Source organism: Athene noctua, chromosome 27 (assembly GCF_965140245.1).
Source record: "Athene noctua chromosome 27, bAthNoc1.hap1.1, whole genome shotgun sequence".
In the NCBI taxonomy this organism is placed as follows: domain Eukaryota; kingdom Metazoa; phylum Chordata; class Aves; order Strigiformes; family Strigidae; genus Athene; species Athene noctua.
This window is the reverse complement of record NC_134063.1, coordinates 8,095,999-8,117,471: the sequence shown is the minus strand read 5'-3', so window position 1 is coordinate 8,117,471 and position 21,473 is coordinate 8,095,999. Positions and strand designations below refer to the sequence as shown.

Sequence of the window (21,473 nt, the reverse complement as noted above, 5' to 3'; positions counted from 1 at the left end):
CACCCCCGCTCGTCGTCGCTCTGCGTTTCGAGCCTGCGCGTAGCGGGCTTCTCCCCCCTCCCCTCGGCGCGTTTTGGCCTCCCCACCATTTTGTGCTGTGATCGCAAGGTTAGTTGCTTGATTGTGCCGTATTCTCCCGTCTGCTCGGGCTTAAGGAGGAATATCGAAGGGGCCTTGATGGCGGAGAGTCAATCAGCGGTCGGGCTGGGGGACTTCACATCCCTTGGTGGGGCCGCAGCTCTTGGCTCAGAACCCGAAACCCGGCGGCTGAGCGAGCTGCGAGTCATCGACCTGCGGGCCGAGCTCAAACGCCGTAACCTAGACAGTGGCGGCAACAAGAGCGTTCTTATGGAGCGGCTGCGGAAGGTGAGGCGCAACCCCGGCGGGAGAGGGGGCGGGGGAGGGGGAGGTGTCATCCGGGTCCTTTTGTCCTCGGCTCGAGGGCACTCGGCGCATGCGCGCGCGGGGCCTGCCCCCCGCCGCCGCCCCGAGGGGAGCTGGGCTGGGCCGGGCCGCAGTGGCCGCGCGGCGCTCCCCGCCGTGTCCGTCCGCTGCTCCCTAGCGCGGGGCCCGGGGAGCCGCGGGGCGTCCTTTGGCGCCAACGCGCCCCTTTCCTTGCGGCGCTCTGGAGCCGTTGCCCCCGGGGGACCGCCAGCAGTGCCGCCGCCGCCGCGCTGCTTTTTTCACCCCTAACCCCCCAGCGGAGACCCGCGCCGACCGCTCGCGCTCCGGCGTGCGGGCACCAGCGCCGCTGCCCTGCACCGCAGCCGTTCCTGTAGCATGCTACTGCCGACTTCGCTCCGCGGTGGCCTCGATCTTTCCGTTGTTCCCTGTCCCTGACATACCCGCGTCCTTCCCCGATTTCCTCTCCCGTTCCCGAGCACGTACACACACTCCCCTTAGCCCTGTTGCTTCCCTTGCTGCTTTTATAAGCAATTCACGTGACTCCGTCTCTCCCACCTTTCCGGAATGTGTTTTCACAGACTTCCGTGAGGCCGGAACAGCGTAGTCCTGATCCTTTTATGGTTCTGCACGTTGAGGAAAAAAATACTGTCAGGATGTGCTTGAGTTTCTTGTAGCGGTTACTCTCAATTTTATGCAGTTAGCATGCTTATCTGCTGAGCTTTGTTTACAGATTTAACTTAATTTGGCTGCAGGGTTGTGTTACAGCACCCTACTATTCTGTGTTTCTAATAGCTGTTGTGGCTGTCTGGCTGTATGACCCGAGCTAGGGTGAGATGCTAATGTTTCCGACTGAAAAATCCTTACAAATGTTGTCATAGTTTAACTCTAGTTGTCAAATAAGCACCACATGGCTGCTCACCTCTGCCCCCTCTCCCCTGCCCCCTGCAAGATCGGGGGGAGAATATAGAAAGGAAAAAGTGAGAGAAAGCTCATGGATTTGAGATAAAGAGAGTTTAATGATTTTAAAAATTGGAAGGGGAAAAAAAAGGAAAAAAAAAAACAATGACAGAGAGGAGGAAAAGGCAAAAAACACCCAAGAAAAGCAAGTGATGTAAAAGAAAACAGTTGCTTGTTGTCAGCCAACAGATGCCAAACCAGTACCCAAGAAATGGCAGCCCCACCAGTTTTATTGTTGAGCATGACATCATATGGTCTGGAATATCCCTTTGGTCAGTTGGTCAGCTGTCAGTTGGTCAGCTGTCTCAGCTGTGTCCCCTCCCGACTGGTACACCCACGGCCTGTTCCCGGGCGTGGTGAGGAGCGGAAAAGGCCTTGATGCTATGCGAACAGTGCTCAGCAATAACTAAAACATCCCTGTGTTATTAACACTGTTCTCGGCACAAATCCGAAACATAGCCCCATATGAACTACTGTGAATAAATTTAACTCTGTCCAATAAATAGACACGATAAATGCAGACCAACGAACCATACAATAGATGTCATACTGCTGTCTCCAATAGGCCATTGAGGATGAAGGAGGAGATCCTGATGAAATTCCTGTGACCTCAGAACTGACCAACAAAAGAATGCCGAAAAGAGCTAGCAAAGGTACAGTGTCTAGACAAATACAGTTCCTTTGTTTCCATGCAAACAATGTTGATTTCTTCTGTCTCATTGGTTTAATTTGAAAATTTAAAAAATTCACTTTTTCCTAATGGAAAATGGTAAAACTCTGTTGTGTTAGTAAATTATGACAAGTTTAAATGGTAGCATGACACCTAACTGTACTTCCATTAGCAAGTCTTGAAACCTGTAGATGAGACTCAGAGTTGCAGGTGTTTCTGTACTTCTGACCGTGATTGTAGAAATGTGTCAGGTACAGAGCAAGCAGCTGCAGCGTTGGCTCCTGTGGAGAGCTCTGCTAATGTATATTGAGGTGGCTCCACAAGACTCTGTGTACTAAGTTCCTTGTTGTAGCTATATAACCTTTTCTAATAGAGAAACTGTTGAACCTCCATCATCATAAGGATATGTTTTTAGAAGTGAGAAATTACAGTGGGAATAATTAAAACCGTTGTTGCAAAAATAACAAACATGTATAACTTTTGTTAGTGTCATATTTCATTTTTTAACTGTCATTTTGAAAATGAACTGTTCTGAAATAGCTTATTAGTAATTTAAGTATGTTTTGCTTTTAAAAACATTAAGTATTGTGTGGCCTAAGTTACCTGTGGTTTATTTTAACTGCTTATAGCCGGTTCCTAAAAAGATACTTCCTGAAACTTTCTCTTAAGCTGCTTCCTTTAAGATAACGGGGTAAAAATAGAGAATGAGCGGTTGTTTTTGAATAGTGATACACATTTGCTGATAACAGATGTGCCTAAACATGATCTGAGTATCCAAGATTTTAGAAGTGGAGATTAACTCTAAATCAGTTTAATTATTTAAATGGTAAGAGAGAGGGGTTTTGTAACAGTGATAGGGTGTTTCTTTTAAATGGAACACCTTCCTAGACAGTGCTGTCTTTTTAGGTGTTGAAGTGCTGTGCAATAGGAGGACTAGCTGTTGAAAAATGTAGCTGTGCTACTTCTAGTTCATACTTACACAGTTTGCTTGTTTCGAGTGGCAAGTCATCCTCCATTATATCCAGACAGACCTGGACTTCTGAATCAGGGTCTAAATGATTATTTGTTGAGACAAACTCAGTGTTGAATAAGTAATTTAGTGAAGAGTAAACATGTTATGAAATTCAGTGCTATGTCTCACTTCAGTGATACTATTTTTAGGAAGAAAACCAGAAGAAGAAGGTGTTGAAGACAATGGACTAGAAGAAAACTCTAGAGATGGCCAGGTAAGTGAAGTTGTGATTGCTGTTACTAAGAATATGCATCATTTAACCTGCAATAAATATGCATCTACCCTTTTTCTTTCTGTAGGATGATATCGAAGCAAGTCTAGATACCTTGCAAGATATTGACATGATGGATATTAGTGTGTTAGATGAAGCTGAAATAGATAATGGCAGTGCGGTAGACTGTGGAGAAGACTATAGTCCCGATAATATTCTCGATTCTCTGTCTGATAATAAAGACAATGTCGAAGCAGAAATGAAAGAACTTCCAGATCAGCTAACAGAAAATGAGGTGAGAAGAGGTCTTTGTAAATTCTCAGAAGGTATTTAATAAGTATATAGGCACATAAATTAATTATTTCGGTGTAATAGAATATAGGACATTAATGTGATACGAATTCTGTTTCACATTAACAGCTCTCATGTGCTACTCCTTAAGTGGTAAATGTTCTTGGACCTATCAGAGGCTTGAAGTGGACAGGTCACAGCCTTCTTTACTTTTTAGTAACGTCTTCGCTTGCCATGAAAGAAGCTAGCGATTGAAAGTAGTGTATTAGTTTTGGTGTTCCCTCTTCCCACTTATATGTGTTAAGGCGTATATACGTGTATATCCAGCCATCTAGATGTCTATATATATGGAGAGGGAGAAACATGTTTTCAACTCGCAGGTAATTTGGAAATCTTTTCCATAGAAATAATGCTTTGGTTTAAAGAATTTGTGTTGTGCTGCTTTGTCATAGAGATTTATAAAACAAGAAAATCTCTGTATTGTGTATTGCCCTATTCTGACATTGCTGGGCTTTGGACTTAGTTTTGAGAACAACTTGCAATGTCATTTACAAACAATGCAGTCTCCTGCTACTGAACAAACAGGGTGATCTGTGTATTATTGTTCGCTCCTCAAATATATAAATACTTCCTTGGATCCTTGCGGGTTTTTTTTATTTTAGGATGTTTGCTCCCAAAACCAAACATATTATCCTTCCTTGTCTCCTTATGGGTGTGCTTATTTGCTTTTTATTTTAGGCCTGTGGTGTCTGTCTCAACCTTTTATCATTTACTTTCTGAAAACGGAGTCATTGCGACAACATCTAGTTAACCGGAAAGGCAGTTTACTGGTGTTCTGTAAATTAGAGTCGTTGTGAATCGTGTAACTGATGAGCTTTGGTTAAGTCTTATCGACAGGTCTTAAGGACGGAAAATTTTAGGGATGTGCTTTGTTTTCAGAAAAGTAGAAAGAAAAGTCAGCCTAAGTTCTAACTTCTTTTTTCAGTTGGAAACTAAGGAAGTGGGAAAGTGCAAAAACATTTTTCTGTACAGTAACCACAGAAATGTGAAATAAATTTCCTCTCTAAATAAATACACAATGTCATGTTGAAATGAAAATGAAAGATAACTGGAGAAAGGTATTGAATCATAAAGTATATTTTTATGTTGTTCCTCATTGTGTCACATTCTGAAGTAGCAGTTGAGAATTGGAAGATACTTCTCATATTATTGGTAGGGAGAATTGAATACAGTAGTATTTCTCTATAACCTAAAGATACTTTTTGTAAGAAATGCTGTAATTCCTTTTTTTACTCTTTTAGGAAGAATATGATGAAATTGAAAACAATTTAGATGCCTCTTCTTCCGATTTAATTGAAATGAAGGTAAATTGAAAATGTAGCTCTGTTTCAGATTGTTGTTAGCAGTATTCACTCAGTGCTCATATTACAGCAAAGAGAACACGACCACAATATGAAATTGTAACAGACCCAAAGACATACATGATCTTGCTCAGAATATAGTCTGTCAAATGAGAACAGCCTGTGTTTTTTTTCTTACTTTTCAGTCAGCTATCAAGACTTCCTCCACTTTTGTGGCAAATAAAAGCGGTCTTGTAGTGTTGATTTCTTCTTTCTCCTGAGGATTAGACCAAGTAGTATCTGGGTTTGTTTCTCCCTTTGCAGTCGATGTATTACACAAAGATACTTTATTGGTCACTTTAACATTCCAAGTTAGATAGAGAATGTAATTGTGGCTGATATTTTGATTTGTCTTGAATGTGCCAAAAAAATTACCTGTATAAAATACTCTGTTGCAGTGGATGGTGAAAAGAAGTGCTAAATATAGTAGGTGAATTGGTGTAGTTTTCAGTCTTGGGATTGGACGGGGAGTTGCTATTATTCTGTGTTACAAAATAGATTTTATAAAATCCTCATGCTGTGTTTATTTTCCCAAACAGAAAATGGAGAAGCTACACTTGGAGCCAGGTACTGTTAAAGAAAAACATATTCCTGTCTTTTCAACTAATACTTTTTAAACCATTAACTATTAAAAAAACAAGCAAACAAACATAATTTACATTATTCTTATGATGGACAATCCAGATCGTGCAGAGTCATAGAGATTGGAAACCCAATCATATCCCCAGATCTGTGAAGTGATGCTTGTCATCTCTGAAATATTTCCAGTGAAATGAAATGGTTTAAAAACCTGTTAAACTACACAAATGGATTTAGAGCAGTTAATCACAGTTTAAAAACTAAAGATTCTACTTGTAAACAGATCTTGTGATATCGCACACACCTTAACTCTGTTATTAAGTAGAGAGCAGTGAAAGCAGTAAAAAGGTATTGTAGGTCATTAAAATGTAAAGATTAGTTACTGGATACAGAAGAAAGAAGAGAGTTTCTTCATGGAAATTTCATACAGATACTTTTCACTTTCTGGACTGCAAACACACTCATGCACCATCAGAAGATGCCCAGTTCTCATGTTGGACTGTCTGCTAAAAGAATTTCAGAGAAATTTAAAAATTGAACCCTCAGTGCCTTGATACGTTCAGTTAAGCATCTTGGACTCTGGAAGCTAACTAGAGAAGAAACAGAGCTGAACGATTTCATGAAGAATATCAAGGATGAGCCAGAAGGTTTTTGTTAAGTCTGTGGGGGCATTTTTCTTCCCTGTTAACATATTAGGGCTGATTTGGTAGTTTGTCAGACAGCAGTTAGCGTAGTACTTTTAACACTGTGTACACTAGGGTTTTCCAATCTCTGTGTAGCTTAGAAGTTCTCTTGGTGTTAGTGTGGCAGCCATGCCAGTTCCACATTTGTGATTGCTGTATTTCCCTGGTGATTAAATCTTGTGCCATTCTATTCCTGTTAAATCCGTAGAAAATGAGAAAATACTCGACATTTTGGGGGAAACTTGTAAATCTGAACTACTTAACGAAGAAACTTCTGAAGCGGAGCGGCCACATGCACAGGAAGCAAGTAACGTGGTGCCAGGCAAGAGGCTAGCGGAGGAAGAGGACGCTCTTGCTGCCGCTCAGTTGGAGGAAGATGCTTTAGATTTGGACAGCAAATCGGCACAAGCTATGGCAAGGAAGGAAGCAAAGCGTTTAGTTGTAGCAAAAGGGGAGACAAGTGAACAGACAATAGAGGAAGAGAAACCGGACTCTGAATCTTTAGTAGTAGAGACCCTAAGCGATCAGAGTAGCAAACGCTCCCAAGGCCTGGAAGCCTCTAGTGGGGAAACAGCGGAAAAAGGCGCAGGTCCCGAAGCCAAAGATAGCAAAGAAGATGCCAAGAAAACAGAAGACAAAGCTAATTCTGAGGAATCCCCTGCTACTAAAGAGTCCTCAACCAGTGAGGGCGGTGATCAGAAAAAGAGGTTTGTTTTTTCTCCGTTATAGACCAGATGCTATCTTTTTTTCATTGGTCGTTAAGTGATGCGAATAAGCTGTTTCCTTCAATTGGCCACCGAGACTGATGAAATTGTAGCCTATTCCTAAAGAGTCTGTTTTATTTCTCCATGTGCAGATTTTTTTTTTTAACACAGAGGGTTTGATTTTCCTTCCTCAACCTTCAAAGGTTGTTTTCTTAAATTACTCTTATTTGTAAATGTCTTCCTTATATAAGCCTGTTTAAGAATCTGACTTCATTATTTCTTGTCAGATTTCTTAAATCAAGTATACAAAGGTGTGTTTTCGTTTGCAACATATTTTCTGGTAGGTATTTAATTTTAGCATTTTTCATAATTTAAAGTTCATCACTTTTCTTTCTGACTTGAATAATGTGGTGTTTTGTCTTTAGCCCTGTTGAGGAGGACAGAGATACAAAGATTATCTCAAAGGATGAGAAAGGTATGTTTCTCTTCAAAACCAGAACTTTAATAATTGCTTGGAGAAACGTTTTTTGTACTGGATGGCGTTTTTCAGCAGAAAGGCGTTGGAGTCTATGCAGTTATTGGATATCATAAATTATTCGCTTCTTTGCTCTTTTTTTGATCTATGCGAAAAAGCCTTTTTTCCTTTTGTGCATTTTCTAAGGATATCTGTGTTGCACCCTTTTGTTTATATCTTGATCTTCAAAGGTAGACGTTAATACATGGCAAATATGTCCTTCATGGCACTGAAGATACTTACCAACAGCTGTTAGTGAGTCAAGTGCCTCTGGCAGTTGTGTTTGCTTTACTATATGTTTGTGATTCTTCATACCATCTTCTGTTTTGCTGAAAACATTTGGAATCTAGTATTCACGTATTTAAATGCCACAGAAATTTACAGCTTAATGTTTTCTTCAAATTAGATTGATTTTATGAAATCTTTGTCCATACAGTTCCTATTTACAGTGCAAGTATGCATCATAAGCCAGATGAAAATTCCTTGACCAACACTATCAAATGCCTGCTCTGTCTTTTCATCATACTTCTAATACATCAGGCTACTGAGTCTTTGCAGCTCACTCCACCTCTCTATCTCCTGCCTGACCAGGACAGAAAATTTAGAACTGACTGTAGCATTCTTCTTACATACTGCAGGCATGTAGTTCAGCACTATAAGCATGGAAGTTCCAGCAATGCCTATAATAGACAAGAAACTCATTATAAGATCTGGCTGCTGGCTGGACAGGAAGAATTTGTTTGCTTTTAATTGGGTTTTACAACACTGACTGATCTCATTGTCAGCTGCTTTTTCCAAGATCCGGGGTTATACGTGTCTGTGCAAGCTAGTCAACCTGACCATCGGCTCCATTAGGGTCTATTTACCTCTTGCTTACAGTCTGTAATCTTGTGTTCTCTCATTTCAGAATATTTAAAGGAGTGTTTTGTGCATGCTGTCATTTACTCAAGGGCTTGAGTGTATTTTTTTTGTGGACTTGGAAAACTCTCCTTGAAGTTTGCATTCAGACCAGAAACTTGGGTGTCTGATAACAACCTTGCGCTGCCTACCTTCCTCCAAAGGATGTGCTGTGTTCCATAACATTTAAACCATTTTCTGTCTTAATAAACAGCACTGGGGAGGGGTAGCTACTTGATTATGTAACATTTTCTGCACGCAGAGCAAAGTGGTTGAGCCAGAAGAAAGGTACAGAGGTATATACAAGTCAGTCTGACTCACGTTGCGATTTCCACACCTGTATGAAAGGATTTTATTTAGGACGAGAAGTTTTCCATGTTCCGTGCATTCGTTATGAGACCTGTATTAATAAGAGTGTAGAAAAATAAATTTATCAGCTCATAAGTCTGGGCACTTGGCAGTCAGTTTATACATATCTGAAAGATAGTGCCTCCAGTGTTGAGGGTTGGCTCCCAATACCTATATCATTCTAAGTTAGAGAAGATTTTACAGTCCCAGTCTTTCTTTGTCTTGGAAGCTCAGTACCATTGCAGGAGCACCTCCTTAAGTCTTATGGGAGGGCAAAAGCTGGAGATGTTAAGACTGATCAAAGCTTATTCAAAATGGACATTAATATAGTTCAAATAATCTAAAAAATCTTCAGTAAAATAGAAGAAAGAAGAAAGTGCTCATTTTTCTCTTTCTCCAGGATGCTGGTGCCAGTGTAATTATAGGTGGCTGTTTTAAAATTCTAGAGGAAGCATGTGGAATAAAAGCATCTGAGCCTATGGCTGACCTTATTGAAACACTAAGACAGTGTATCTCCCACGTGTTGGTACACATGACACACCTTTGTCTGTGCAGTTCTTGAGACTAGAAGATGACAGGTGTAGACTTAGTCTCCTTTATGCAAAAGACCTCTTTTTTTTTTAAAGAGATTGGCACAAACGATAAATAATAACAACAGTGTTCTCAGTGCTAAGCACATGTTTGAGATTATGACAAAAATTATCAGGAAGTAAGAGATGGAAAGGCACCTGAATAAAAGAGCATTTTTAGAAAGATTCTGGAAGAAATGTCTCCCCTTGATGAAAGCAGGTCTGAGCAATTCCATGTATCGCCAGAACAAAGTTGAAAAGGCAGATGGTTTGGAAGCAGGCAGCTGGTCTGAAACCTGCTTCACTCCAGTCATTGAAGCCTTGGAACTGAACACTCCAAAGGGTGGTAAAAGGACAGTAAAGACATTTCAAAGGAGACTGGAGACAGTATGCCTGCATAAGTGCTTCATGCTGAATTGCAGACACTAAATATGGAGTTCAGCTTGAACACTTCTTAATCCCTAGACTTTGAGTTTTCAGACTTTGCAAGTACATAAGCATTTATAATACTGTTTTTCTAGTTTAGATGCCAAATTGGATGGGTGTTCTGCAGGTCTTTTCTAATTGCTGTAACTGAAGCCACAGGCTTTGTATCCCAACTGTGGAATCAGTGTGGGCAGAAATAGAGAAGTGTTCTTGCTTGGTTTATGGTGAATATCTTTCTTTCCTTGAGAGACACAGTTAATCTGCATCCCATCATTATTCCTTTGGAGTCAAGGAGATAAAGAGGTCAAGACATGAGTATACGTGGGTATTAACGTAGTTCCTCCAACTCTGTCAGGTCTTCTGTCTTTTCCCGTAAGTGCAGGGTTACTGAGATCTATCCAGGCACATTCTGAAGAACCACAGTTACTTCAGAGATGCCCTAGTCCAGTTTGTTTTTTGAAGAATGACATAACACGCTTCTGTTGCATGTATCAAAGCCTGTAGTTCCATCTTAAAATATTTTTTTTGGACTTGTAATACTACCAGCCTTCAAGAATGTGAATCATGGCAGGAGAACGTTATGCATTGCATTTCATTTGCTTTACAATTTAAAAAAAGGATTTGTAAAACTGCTTTTTAATTCGCAAATTGTTTCTTAAATAATCAGAATTTTTTGTATGTTTTGATTTTGTTTGTTTGTTTTCCTAATTAGGTCGTGCTGCTAGTGGTTCTGGTAGAAACTTTTGGGTCAGTGGACTGGCTTCCACTACCAGAGCCACAGATTTGAAGAATCTGTTTAGCAAATATGGGAAGGTAAGGGTTTCTTTGATTTGGTTTGGGTTTTTTTCACTTGAAACTGTCTTAATAAGACTTCTTAAGCTCCTTTCACTGGTATTTTGTTGAAAGGAATCAAATTATTAAAAATATTGTGGGATATCAAGGAAAAAAAAGCTGAAGTTCATGCTGAATGACTGCTTTTTTTAAATTCTGTTGCCCACTTCCAAACAAATATAAAATTCCATTTGTGGTCCTCTATTTGAAACACTCAGTGACTGCTTACATACAGTTCTGTCTCCTGTGCTGTAGTATAGTATCTTCACCCATTGAAAATTCACAGTCAACAGTGAATTTAACATTGTTTAATAAAGACTTCGTTAGGACTAAGTAAAACATGGCAATAAACATTGAAGCATAGTTACTGGGGAATATCTTAAGAATAGGCTTAGTACCTGTAGTTTTATTTTTGTGTGGAGTTGGCAGTTCCTTTAAAAAGCACTTGTTTGGGTAGTGGCGGGGGGGTGGTGTCTTGAAGTTGTTATTAATGATAGACAAAATGGCAAGTTAAATCTCCCTGTCAGTTGGGAAATTGAAAGAGCTAGTTTAATAGAAGACTGATATCAGAGACGTCAGTAAAGATTTTTGTCAAACCTTTGAAGTCTATTTAAAGATGACTGTCAGCAGATTGTGGTATGTGCTAGCTATCTATGAAAATACTCTAGAACTTAAATGTGACTTTACAGTAAGTACAAAAATGGATTGTGTAGCACAGCTTTGAGTTTGTCTGAAAGTCATGAGACAAGTAAAACCTTTTTAACGTTCCTTGTAACAATAAAAATGCAATACTTTCCTTCCTGTTATTTGTTCAGAATTCCATCTGGTAACCTGAAATATTGATCATAGAGATGTACCCCAAAATTTTAAATGTAACTGAAAACTGTGTGACAGCCAACCTAGTATTTATCTCTACTTAGATATCATGGTACTGTTTAGTCATTTAAATAAAATTACTGCTATTTTCTTTGGAGTATTAGCAGAGGCAAAGCCTCCTAGAAGCAGATGTACATGTGCAATAAATCCAGTGTTCAAATCCATGTGTTCCTTATTCAGCTATACTTTAAAATATGACACCTCTGTGAAATATGATTGATTTCTTTAATACAAAATAAGCTGTATTGAGTATATGAGCATAAGTAAGCACCATTTATGAAAACAGATGTTTTACATAGGCTTTTCCAAGTTACACTTTATGGGGAAACTTCCTGTTTCTTAAATAAGATTGTAAATACTGTTGTGGGTCTGCCTCTTAGCAGTGATGTGAAAACATTTTTTCAAGGGGAGATAGGACTGAGCAGTTAAGCTAGCATTAGCATGTGGGTAGAAATTGACTTACAAATTTTTGTTAGGTTTTTACTCCTTTATACTTAAGCAAAATTGTGTTGATGTCTCTTTTTTTTGTTGTTTTTGTTTTTACCAGTCTTTCTTCAGAATAGAATTCAGTTTTTGTCTCCCATGTATTGCTTCAACTTTTTCAGTGTTACATTGGCCACACAAGAATGAGTGGCTCCAAGCAATGCTCCTTTTATATTTGTTAATCTTTTAAAAATAAAAGTTTCCTGGATGATGATGGACAGGAATAAAACAGAGTAGAAGTGGAGCTTGTACTTCTTGCTGTTAAATGTCAGGCAGTTGTTACAGTGAGTGTAATACCTCTTCTATTTTGGAAAGGTGGTAGGTGCAAAAGTGGTCACCAATGCTCGCAGCCCTGGTGCTCGCTGTTATGGCTTCGTTACGATGTCTACAGCAGAGGAAGCAACAAAGTGTATTACTCACCTTCATAAAACAGAGTTACATGGGAAAATAATTTCGGTAGAAAAAGTGAGTACTGATCCTCAAAGATAAACTATAACCATCAGATTGTACAAATGATCGAGACCACATTCTCAGCTGATGATGTCCAAAACAATTTTTAGGCAAAAAATGAACCTGCTGGGAAGAAGCCAAGTGAAAAAAAAGAGAACGAAGCAAAGAAGGAAACAGTCAGTGAGAGGTACTGTTCTAAAAAATCTCTATCCAAAGGTGCTTTGCTGTTCTTCAGTCTATGTTGATTTGTCAGGCAAAACAAAGTTACAGTAAGATTTTCTGTGGCAAACATTCAAAAAGAGCGCTAGATGCATTTTTTCCAACTTGTAACTACAAGATAAACTTCTGTTGATGTTCAGTGCCTAACTTTATATGTTTTTGTTATGTGCTTTAAGGCAGGCATTGGAAAGTTGCATTTTCAAGCATGCCTTTTAATTTAGCTATATTTGTGGTTTGTTAAAAACTGTGGTGCTTTCATGTCATAAATCTGTAGGAAAGGTCATTTGAGAATTTTGATCAGTATGTCACTGTTTCTTCATTAAATTTTTCTGTCATTGGAAGGGCTTTCTCAGGTGGTTGTGGTCACAAACAGTTAAAGATCAGTTGTCCGAGATGCTGTTTCCAGAACATGTTCCTCTTCAGCACTATGCTCTTTCCAACATTACTGAAAGTAGCTGAAAAACGTACTTAAGAGAGTGAATAAGATGCTAAATTCTTTAATTATCTTCTTGGGGTGTAACTTCTATTAAATGCTATTTGCTGAGAAGTTTTGTCTTTATTTCACCTAGTTGCCCAACAAAACTCGTTCACATTGGCACTTCATAATCGTCATGTTGTATAAGAACCTTTGTGGACATTAAGTACATAGTGGTTTGAATTTTTCCTTTTGCCTCAGTTGGAGACAGTAGGAAAAATCACAGCCAGTTTTTGTGACAACTGCACAGTATGGTTGGATTGTCTTACATTTTGTGGTTGTAGGAATTTGTAGAAGGAAATCTTCAGAAGTCTAATTATGACTGGCTTCCGGCATCAGATTTCTACTTTATTACTGTGTTGCTAGTGTTCTCCTTTAATTTTCTTTTCTCTTACTTTCTATTAGTCTAATCTATATCAATATCTATCTATAGACCTGGCAGTGTTAAAAGGGATGAGAAATCTGACCAAAAAGATGAGCCTAAAAAAACAGAAGACAAAGATGAAAAGGAAAAAAAAGATAAAGATGAAATGAAGTCAGGTTCATCAGAACAACCTAAAATTATTAAGTCAGGTAATTGGGATATTCTTTTTTTCATGGACTAAAATATATGGTGAAGTATGAATAATTAGTTGTAGGTAGTTCCTTCCAAAGAATTGCCAACATTCTACAATTAGTTTGGGTTCTTAGTTGGAAATCCAGAAGGTATAAAGAGAGGGGGGGTGGTGTCTGATATTGTGTTACCCTTAACAGAAACCCTTGAAATAGGTATAGTGAAAAATGATCTTTGAAGAGAGGGTTAAATGCCCGTTTTCACGTTTTAGAGAACACAACTGGCATAGCAATGAGTTGTATAGGTTCTGTAGTTTGATTGGTTTTTCCATCTCCTTCCCCTCAACCTCTGATTTATTTAGGAAGCAAAGGAACAGAGAGAACAGTAGTAATGGATAAATCCAAAGGAGAACCTGTTATTAGTGTGAAAACATCAACTGCATCAAAAGACAGAGTAAGTAATGTTTCCGCATGGGAGATAGTATGTGTCAGTTTTCTTCAGAAACAAATACTAAATCCCACCAAGCTGCATGTAACCCGCACTTGTCTTACTGGTCTGTCCGATTGGGAGTTTCCATAATGTGGATTTAGATCTTAATTTAGTAAAATACCTTTTGTACGGCCGATACCACATTCAGCAGTGAAAACCTGCCAAATGAAGGTGGGAAGGTAAGTATTACTGTGTTAATGTATGGTGTCTCTGTAATGTTAAAAAAGAACAGCTTTTTTTAAAAATGCAGGGACCAAGCTTTGAGATGTGGTATGTATGAGTGGAAATGGAGTGTAGAGTATTGTTTGTGATAGTTGGTTTTTTATAAATGTACTCTGTTGTTTCTCTACTTCAATATTAAATACAGAGCATTAAGAGCCAGGATCGCAAGTCAGAGAGCAAAGAGAGACAAGGCATTGTGCCATTTGACAAAATCAAAGCACAGCGAAAAATGAGGGAGGCAGAGCAGCGCCGGTAAGAGCAACAGTGAAATTGTTTGAAATATTTTTTTTCTAGAATTAATATAATTTTATTTTCATTAAAATGACTAAGAGATAAAGAGGGGGTTCATTTGTTTTTTACTTATAATTTCTTCTGTAATTTTTGGTTCACATATGTACTGAATTGGGAAAGTTCCAATTATTGACTCTGTTAATACTAAGCTTGAAATTGTGTTCGGGGAATAAAATTGCAGTTTGTTTTTTGTTCTTGTTCCATTTTGTTGATTTTGTGGTTTAGACTGATTTATGTATGCTGCTCTCCTTAGCTGAGTATGCATTGTAGGAGAGGTGAAATGATAACTCTAAACTTGTCACATTCAGATATACAGGGAAGGACCAGAACAGTTGTCTTTCTCAGAGTAAGACCTTGTTTTTCCTGTCATAGGATTCAAAGTCTCCATAGTGTTTGAAATAAAACAAGATATTTTTGTATTTAAATACATTGTGTCTATAGAGAAATATTGGGGGATTTTCCAGCAGCCCTTCGAAGTTTCCACATTGTATCCTTCTTGTTAAGAACCTAAATCAGGTATTGAATTATTTTTGGTGGGGTTTTGTTTCTGTTTTCATTATATTTAATAGTGGATAAAGATGGTAATGGCCATCCTTCAAATTCCTAAAACTGTGACCTGAATTCCCTATTAAAGATTTTTCAAACATTACAAAACTGTATTACTTACCTAAAGTAAGTTGAGTTGGACACGGGTAAAATGCTTTCAGCATTCTTACTGGAGAGGAAAAAGTTTCTCTCTCATAGGTACATTTTTGAGCCTTAGTGGAGTGTTATTATCCAGCATACTGTTCTGGCTTCTTCAGAGTTGAATGTTTTATATGAGTAGAAGGCATGAGCTTGGGGCAGTTGGATTCAAATTCTCCTGACTATACAGGATTATTTGCCCCCATGGGTGGGTTTTGTGGGGGTAATATGATCAGTCTCTAAACACAAGTAATTCATGTGTACACTGTGTGACTCCCCTCTGTGACTCCCCTCTGTGCCTTCCCTCTCCTCCCACCTCACCCCCTACCTCCCCCACCCAGGTATAATTTCAAGGAGCTGACACAAGTTGCAGTCACTGTGGTTGCAATTCTTAATGCTTTTCTATTTCCTTTTTAACTTTATTTGTTGAAGTATTAGATCTGTAACCTTTTATTTCTGTTAAAACAGCACACGTGAGCGTCGGGAGAGACAGCAGCACCTGCAGACTATCCGAGAACGAGAAGAAAGGGAGAGGCTTGAGATTGCTCGTGAGAGACTGGAAATTGAAAGGCAGCGTCTTGAACGAGAACGGATGGAAAGAGAAAGACTGGAAAGAGAACGAATGCACATAGAGCACGAAAGGAGAAGAGAACAAGATCGCATTCAGCGAGAAAGAGAAGAGCTGCGACGCCAGCATGAACAACTGCGTTACGAACAAGAACGTCGGTCTGCAATGAGAAGACCATATGACATAGATGGCAGGTAAAGCCAGCAAATACAAATGATGCAAGTGGAAAACATTGCTGCCAGCTTCAGTCTCATCAGCTTCTCCTATAAACAGCTATCCATATGCTCTCAGCTTCCATTAATCAGCAGTTGTCATGTTTAATAGCCCCAGTCAAACTGTTCTCTGAGGCTTTTCAACTCTCTTTTGAACTGAATTACCCTTCTTCTGGTTTGCACAGTTTGGAAGGAGGGAACAATATCAAAAAGTCATTATCTTGACTAAAGTGAGCATGTTCATTCCTTCAGGAGAGATGACCCATACTGGCCAGAGGCAAAACGAATGGCAATGAATGATAGGTACCATTCAGATTTCAGTCGCCAGGACCGCTTCCATGACTTCGATCACAGGGATCGTGGCCGTTATCAAGATCATTCAATAGACAGGTTGGTGTCTTACCTCCACTGTATTGCCTGAAGCTGAAAGACAAAAATGTATTTAATGTCATGTTTTGCCCGTGCTGTAATTTGGCTTTGCATTTTGTTTTTTAAGTGGAGTTTAGTGGCTGTGGACTTTTTCTTACATAACCATGAAGAGATCTGTACTGTGCTATGAGTTAAACCTTCTGGGAGGCTTGTTCAGAGTGTTCTCACAGTGCTGTTGCGCACATTTGTAGGATTCTGAAAAACTTCTAAATAATATTGTGCCTAGCATCTTAATGAGAATATTCTGATTTATACCTTAGGATGTGTCATGGTTTCTAAATGTTCCAGCTGTTTCTGCCTTTTGTAGATACTGTTGGCACTACATGGAAGCAGGATTTTTCATCTGTGTTGTTATGTAGATCGATTTTTATAGACTGCTGAATGTTTTACTACCACAGACTGATTTTAAATGTCTTGTTTGTAGGAGAGATGGATCACGGACAATGATTGGAGATCGGGATGGACAAGTGAGTTGCTTTATAAAGCTACATAAGCATCTTAACTTCTTATAACCTGGTTTTCTGGAGTGAGTTTCAGATTAAATTTCAGTAGTTAAGAATTAAATGATACCTCCCAAAATATGTATCAATAATCAGATTGTCTTGTTTTCTTTAATAACATGACATTTAGTTCAAAGGCTTAAAAAAGTTAGATCTAGTTATTCTGATACAGATCAAACAAACAGAACAAGTGAATTGTGTCAGAAAGGTATTCCAAAAGATTGTGTAGAAAAGGCACAGGTACGAAGTATGCATAACAGCAAAATTAGTAGAGATATTTGCATGTTTCTGAGGAGTGGGGGAAAGACCTTCAGGGCACATTTAAGAAGTAAAGGATTAATTTTTTGGAGTCACAGAATCCTCAAGTGCCCTTTACTGATGGCTAAGGTCTGTGACTCGGAGAGGCCAGGATAGTCTGGAGAACTGGGCAGAGGGGAATGTCACTAAGTTCAACAATGGGAAATGCAAAGTCCTACTCCCGAGGAGGAATAACCCTGTGCAGCAGTACGTGCTTGGGACCAACTACACGAAAGGCAGTTTTGCAAAGAAGGACCTTCAAGTCATGGTGGAGGACAAGCTGACCATGAGTCACCATTGCACCCGCCTGGCAAAGGTCAGTAGCATCTTGGGCTGCATTAGGAAGTGTTGCCAGAAGGTCAAGGGAGATGATCCTTCCTCCTCTTTACTCGACACCCATCTGGCATACTGTGTACAGTGCTGGGCTCCCCAGTACAAGAAAGGTAAGAGTTTACCGGAGTAAGTGCAGCCCAGGGCCACAAAGATGATTAAAGGCCTGGAGCATCTTCTGTATGACGAGAGCCTGAGAGGTGGGACCATTCAGCCTGGAGAAAAGAAGGCTCAAGTTACCTTATCAGTGTGCACTAACACCTCAGAGGAGGGAAGGTATGGAGAAAGTAGAGCCAGGGTCTACTCACTGATGGGACAAGAGTCAGTCAGCACAAACTGAAACACATGAAATTCCATCTGAAGACAAAACAATTTTTTTTTTTTTTTTTAAATTGTGAAGGTGGTCAAACACTGGATCAGGTTGCATGGGGAAGTTGTGAAGTCTCCAGCTGTGAATATATTCAAAACCTAATAGGAGACTCTTCTGGACAGCCTGTTCTAGATGACCCTGCTTGAGTGGTGGGGTTAGACTGGATGATTTCAGGAGGCCCCTTCCATCCCAAATGATTCTGGGATTGAGTAATTACAGCTGAACAACTTGAAACAATTAAAGAGTCTGTTTTGGGCAGTCCTGTAAGTGTTCTTTGCTTTTTAGCATTATCCAGATGAGCGCCATGGAGGACCAGACCGTCATTCACGAGACTCTCGGGAAAGTTGGGGTAGCTATGGATCCGACAGAAGAATGAGTGAAAGTAGAGGGATACCCCCACAGTCACGGTTAGTACGCTTCCCTGAAAATGTTTTTTCCTGTGCATCTAAGGAATATTTCCATATGTGAAAGTGGGATGCAGTTTTTGGAAGTATGATTATTTTTTTCCAACTTTACCCTGAGTCTGTTCTCTGTTGGATGGATTACAAATGAGTAACCCTTTCAGCTTGCCTTGTGCATCAAAACATGCACCTTGGCATGATGTTTTACTCTTTTTCTTTTTTTTTTCTTTAATAACTTCACATCTGAAAGTCTTCATGTTTTCAATTAATTTTACTGAACCTACTATCAAGGCTTGGTATTTTCAGGCTAGTGGTTCTTCCCCAGTTTGTAGTTGTTGGAAGCACCATCTTGTCAGCCCTTTGAAAGGAAAACAAGATAATTATTGATTTACTTCAGTCTATTTTGTGTGTTCTGGCTAATGTGAGAAGGTAAGAATTTCATACTTTGCAGGGATGGACGTGACTGGGGAGATCATGGTCGAAAGTTTGAAGGACATCAAGATCGTTCATGGCAGAGCAGTGTGGATGGAGGAATGATAGGACGGGATCATGAGAGATGGCAAGGTATGGTTCTTGCACAACAGCTCACTCATTAGTTGTGCTACATGAAGCAGAAAATACAGGCATTATTATCCTTGAAGATAAAGTAAAACTATTACTGTGGATATAAAGGAAGCATTTGAACTTTTTTAGGTGGAGGTAGAGGCAGACCTGGCCATGTGATGCATCGTGGAGGCATGTCAGGGTAAGAACTTAAAAAAAAGCAAAGCGTTTAATTCCCTTTTAAGGGGCATCTCTTCTATTTAAATTGGCCAGACATTTTATGGGCGCATCAGTTATCTGATTTGCTATTTACATGTCAAGGAATAATAAAATATTCCCATGGTTTTTATGTAGTGCATCTTATTGAAGAGTGAAAAATCATGCGAAAAGTTTTAAAAGAACACCATTATATGACCCTGACTGCCAGAGTCACAAGAGAAAACTAAAATGTCTGAATCGCTTCGTAGGCGTGGAGGTTTCATGCAAGGTGGCAACCAAGGTCAGTTGATGCATGGAGGAGGAATGCAAGGAGAAGGATTTGCTGGGCAAGAGAGAGCAAACAGACCTAATGATCCTCGTTTCAACCGTCGCTACTGAATGTGTTTTAATTTTTAACGCAAGGTGGCAACTGAAATGAATCTGTTACCCAGGGTTACCATTAATTGTAACTTACGGGCTACTGTAAGTGTTTTGGGAGTTTTTTTAAGCTGCTGCCATATTATGTCACTCAATCCAGTGTGAACTCATTTGTTTTGTAATGTGTTGTTCATATCCCATTTAAAATGTTTGTTAATGAAGCATTCCATTTTCCATAAATAAAAGCCAGTTTACAGTTAATTGTTTCAGCAGTCCTTGGAAAACTTAATTTATTCAGCTGTATGTTAAACCATCTAACTTTCAAAGATGAAGTATCACAGTGCCTTGCAGGTGTCCCTTTGCACTTTCAGTAGCACACAGCTCCCAGAAATACAGTGTTACTTCAGACATGTCAAAAATAACTAGAATACGCCAGCACGAGATTGCAGTTGTTGAAGCTGTCACTGCAAAATTGGCTTAGGATCCTGTAGGACAAAGGGTGAAGAATTTTTTTTTTATATTGTCTCATAATTGTGCGACATAATACTCTTCGCTCTCTGAAAGAGGCTACATGCTGAGTTACCAGCACAGCCTCTATAAGACAAAATGCACTGGCATTTGTGAACGCAGTGACTTTCAAGTGCAAGTCGAATCATTTTTGGTTTGCTTCTGATAGATCAGGGTAGGCCAGTAATTTTACCTAGCAATCATAATTTCCTTGAAGTAGATTAAAAACAGCCCTTGGCTGTGCTTTGGCATCGTTTTAAGAATGGGTTGAGAACATGGAGCCCTGTGGCTGCTTTGCCGCCTAAACTGGCTTTGCTGGAACCATGGCCTGAAAGAGATGACAGTGCAGCGATTTCCTTCCCCCCCCCCCCCCTCGCTGGACAACTGAAATGTCTGTGTGTGGGTTGCCATGGAAGGCAGATTTAGATTCTGCTTGCAAATCAGCAGGGAGATTGGGATGGCAGCTACTGGTCTAAGGGCTCTTCACCATGAAGTTGTTGCATTACAGACTAAAAAGAGAATTGGAAAAAGAAGTCAGGGCTTCACAAGATGCAAAGATGATCACTGAAGGAGAGCAGTGCTATGGGCTGCAAGATAACGTAAAGCAGTTGTAGCACATATTGCTAATAAACGAAGGGACAAATAGGTTTTGATTTCCCAAGTTTGTGCTCTCACCATAAAATGGTCATGGGATCCCAAGAAATGGGATGGAAATACTCAGACTGAATCCTCAGACTCTGAGATTGAGTTTGAATTTGATCTGGACTTAAAAGGTAGAGAAGGTGGTAGAAGCAAGACCCCCTCATACAAATGATGGGACAGCAAGATTGGGGGGGGGGGGGGGGGGGGGGGTGTGTGCAGATCACACATACTTACACTCCAAAAGAGTAAAAGAGTTAAGGAAATTTTTAGAACTCAGCAAAAGAGTGGAGAAGGTATACCAGCATGGATTTTGCAAGTTTGGGATAGCAGAGCTGTAGCCATTATTAGTGGATGAAAAAGATTTAGTAGGACTGAACACATACATCGTAAGTATTTTAGAATTAATTACTGTAGATCTCCTGCCAATGAGAGCTACTGCTGATTTCTGAACCTGCCATGCTACATCCTCATTCTCCATCCCTAGAAACACCACAGTAAAACATCTCTGTAGCTTCTACTGCAACCCTCATCCCTGCCTGCATGTGCCCAATACTATTCCCACCAGAAGAACAAAATGTTAGTACCTAACCCTTCGTGATATGAACATTCATTTTGCTCATGTGAAAAAAAAAAAAATCCTCAGAAAATTAATAGCAGGAATGAGTTACCAGAAAACCACTTTCTGCCCAGGCCTTAATCTAACTGTACATTGCACACTTCTACCAAAAAAGTTGTTGACTGCCTCTTCTACAGAGGCCTACCACCAGCAAACAGTTTTCTTGCTCTATCTCTGGTTCTCCGTATGTCCCAGACACATGGTTACATGTTCATGATGGTCCCTGCCAGAGTGAAGTTTATT

General features: G+C 39.7%; 1 protein-coding gene across 4 annotated transcripts; it reads left to right on the top strand.

Annotated features, from left to right (window-relative positions):
- Window positions 1-40: 40 nt before the first annotated feature.
- LOC141970839 (scaffold attachment factor B1-like) lies at window positions 41-19,720 on the top strand. Of its 4 annotated transcripts, none has more exons than XM_074927726.1 (21): window positions 41-366; window positions 1,928-2,015; window positions 3,194-3,258; window positions 3,344-3,550; window positions 4,848-4,910; window positions 5,486-5,513; window positions 6,417-6,915; window positions 7,338-7,387; window positions 10,379-10,479; window positions 12,172-12,321; window positions 12,417-12,493; window positions 13,434-13,573; window positions 13,915-14,006; window positions 14,410-14,516; window positions 15,708-16,001; window positions 16,275-16,409; window positions 16,873-16,915; window positions 18,231-18,346; window positions 18,798-18,910; window positions 19,040-19,091; window positions 19,357-19,720. In XM_074927726.1, the coding sequence occupies exons 1-21, from the start codon at window positions 178-180 to the stop codon at window positions 19,484-19,486; spliced, it is 2,739 nt and encodes a 912-aa protein (XP_074783827.1). In that variant the 5' UTR covers window positions 41-177; the 3' UTR covers window positions 19,487-19,720. The 4 variants fall into 4 exon arrangements, with proteins under 4 accessions (XP_074783827.1, XP_074783826.1, XP_074783825.1 ...); XM_074927725.1 differs by having other exon boundaries at window positions 18,231-18,352; XM_074927724.1 differs by having other exon boundaries at window positions 16,272-16,409; window positions 18,231-18,352.
- The last annotated feature ends 1,753 nt before the right edge of the window (window positions 19,721-21,473 follow it).

What these genes read in the sequence shown, in the direction of transcription:
- LOC141970839 (XM_074927724.1), top strand. Translation starts at nt 178, where the DNA reads ATGGCGGAGAGTCAATCAGCGGTCGGGCTGGGGGACTTCACATCCCTT. An exon ending in GGCGGTGATCAGAAAAAGAG is followed by an intron (nt 6,916 to 7,337) that starts GTTTGTTTTTTC and finishes TTTTGTCTTTAG; the next exon opens with CCCTGTTGAGGAGGACAGAG. An exon ending in ACCTAAAATTATTAAGTCAG is followed by an intron (nt 13,574 to 13,914) that starts GTAATTGGGATA and finishes TGATTTATTTAG; the next exon opens with GAAGCAAAGGAACAGAGAGA.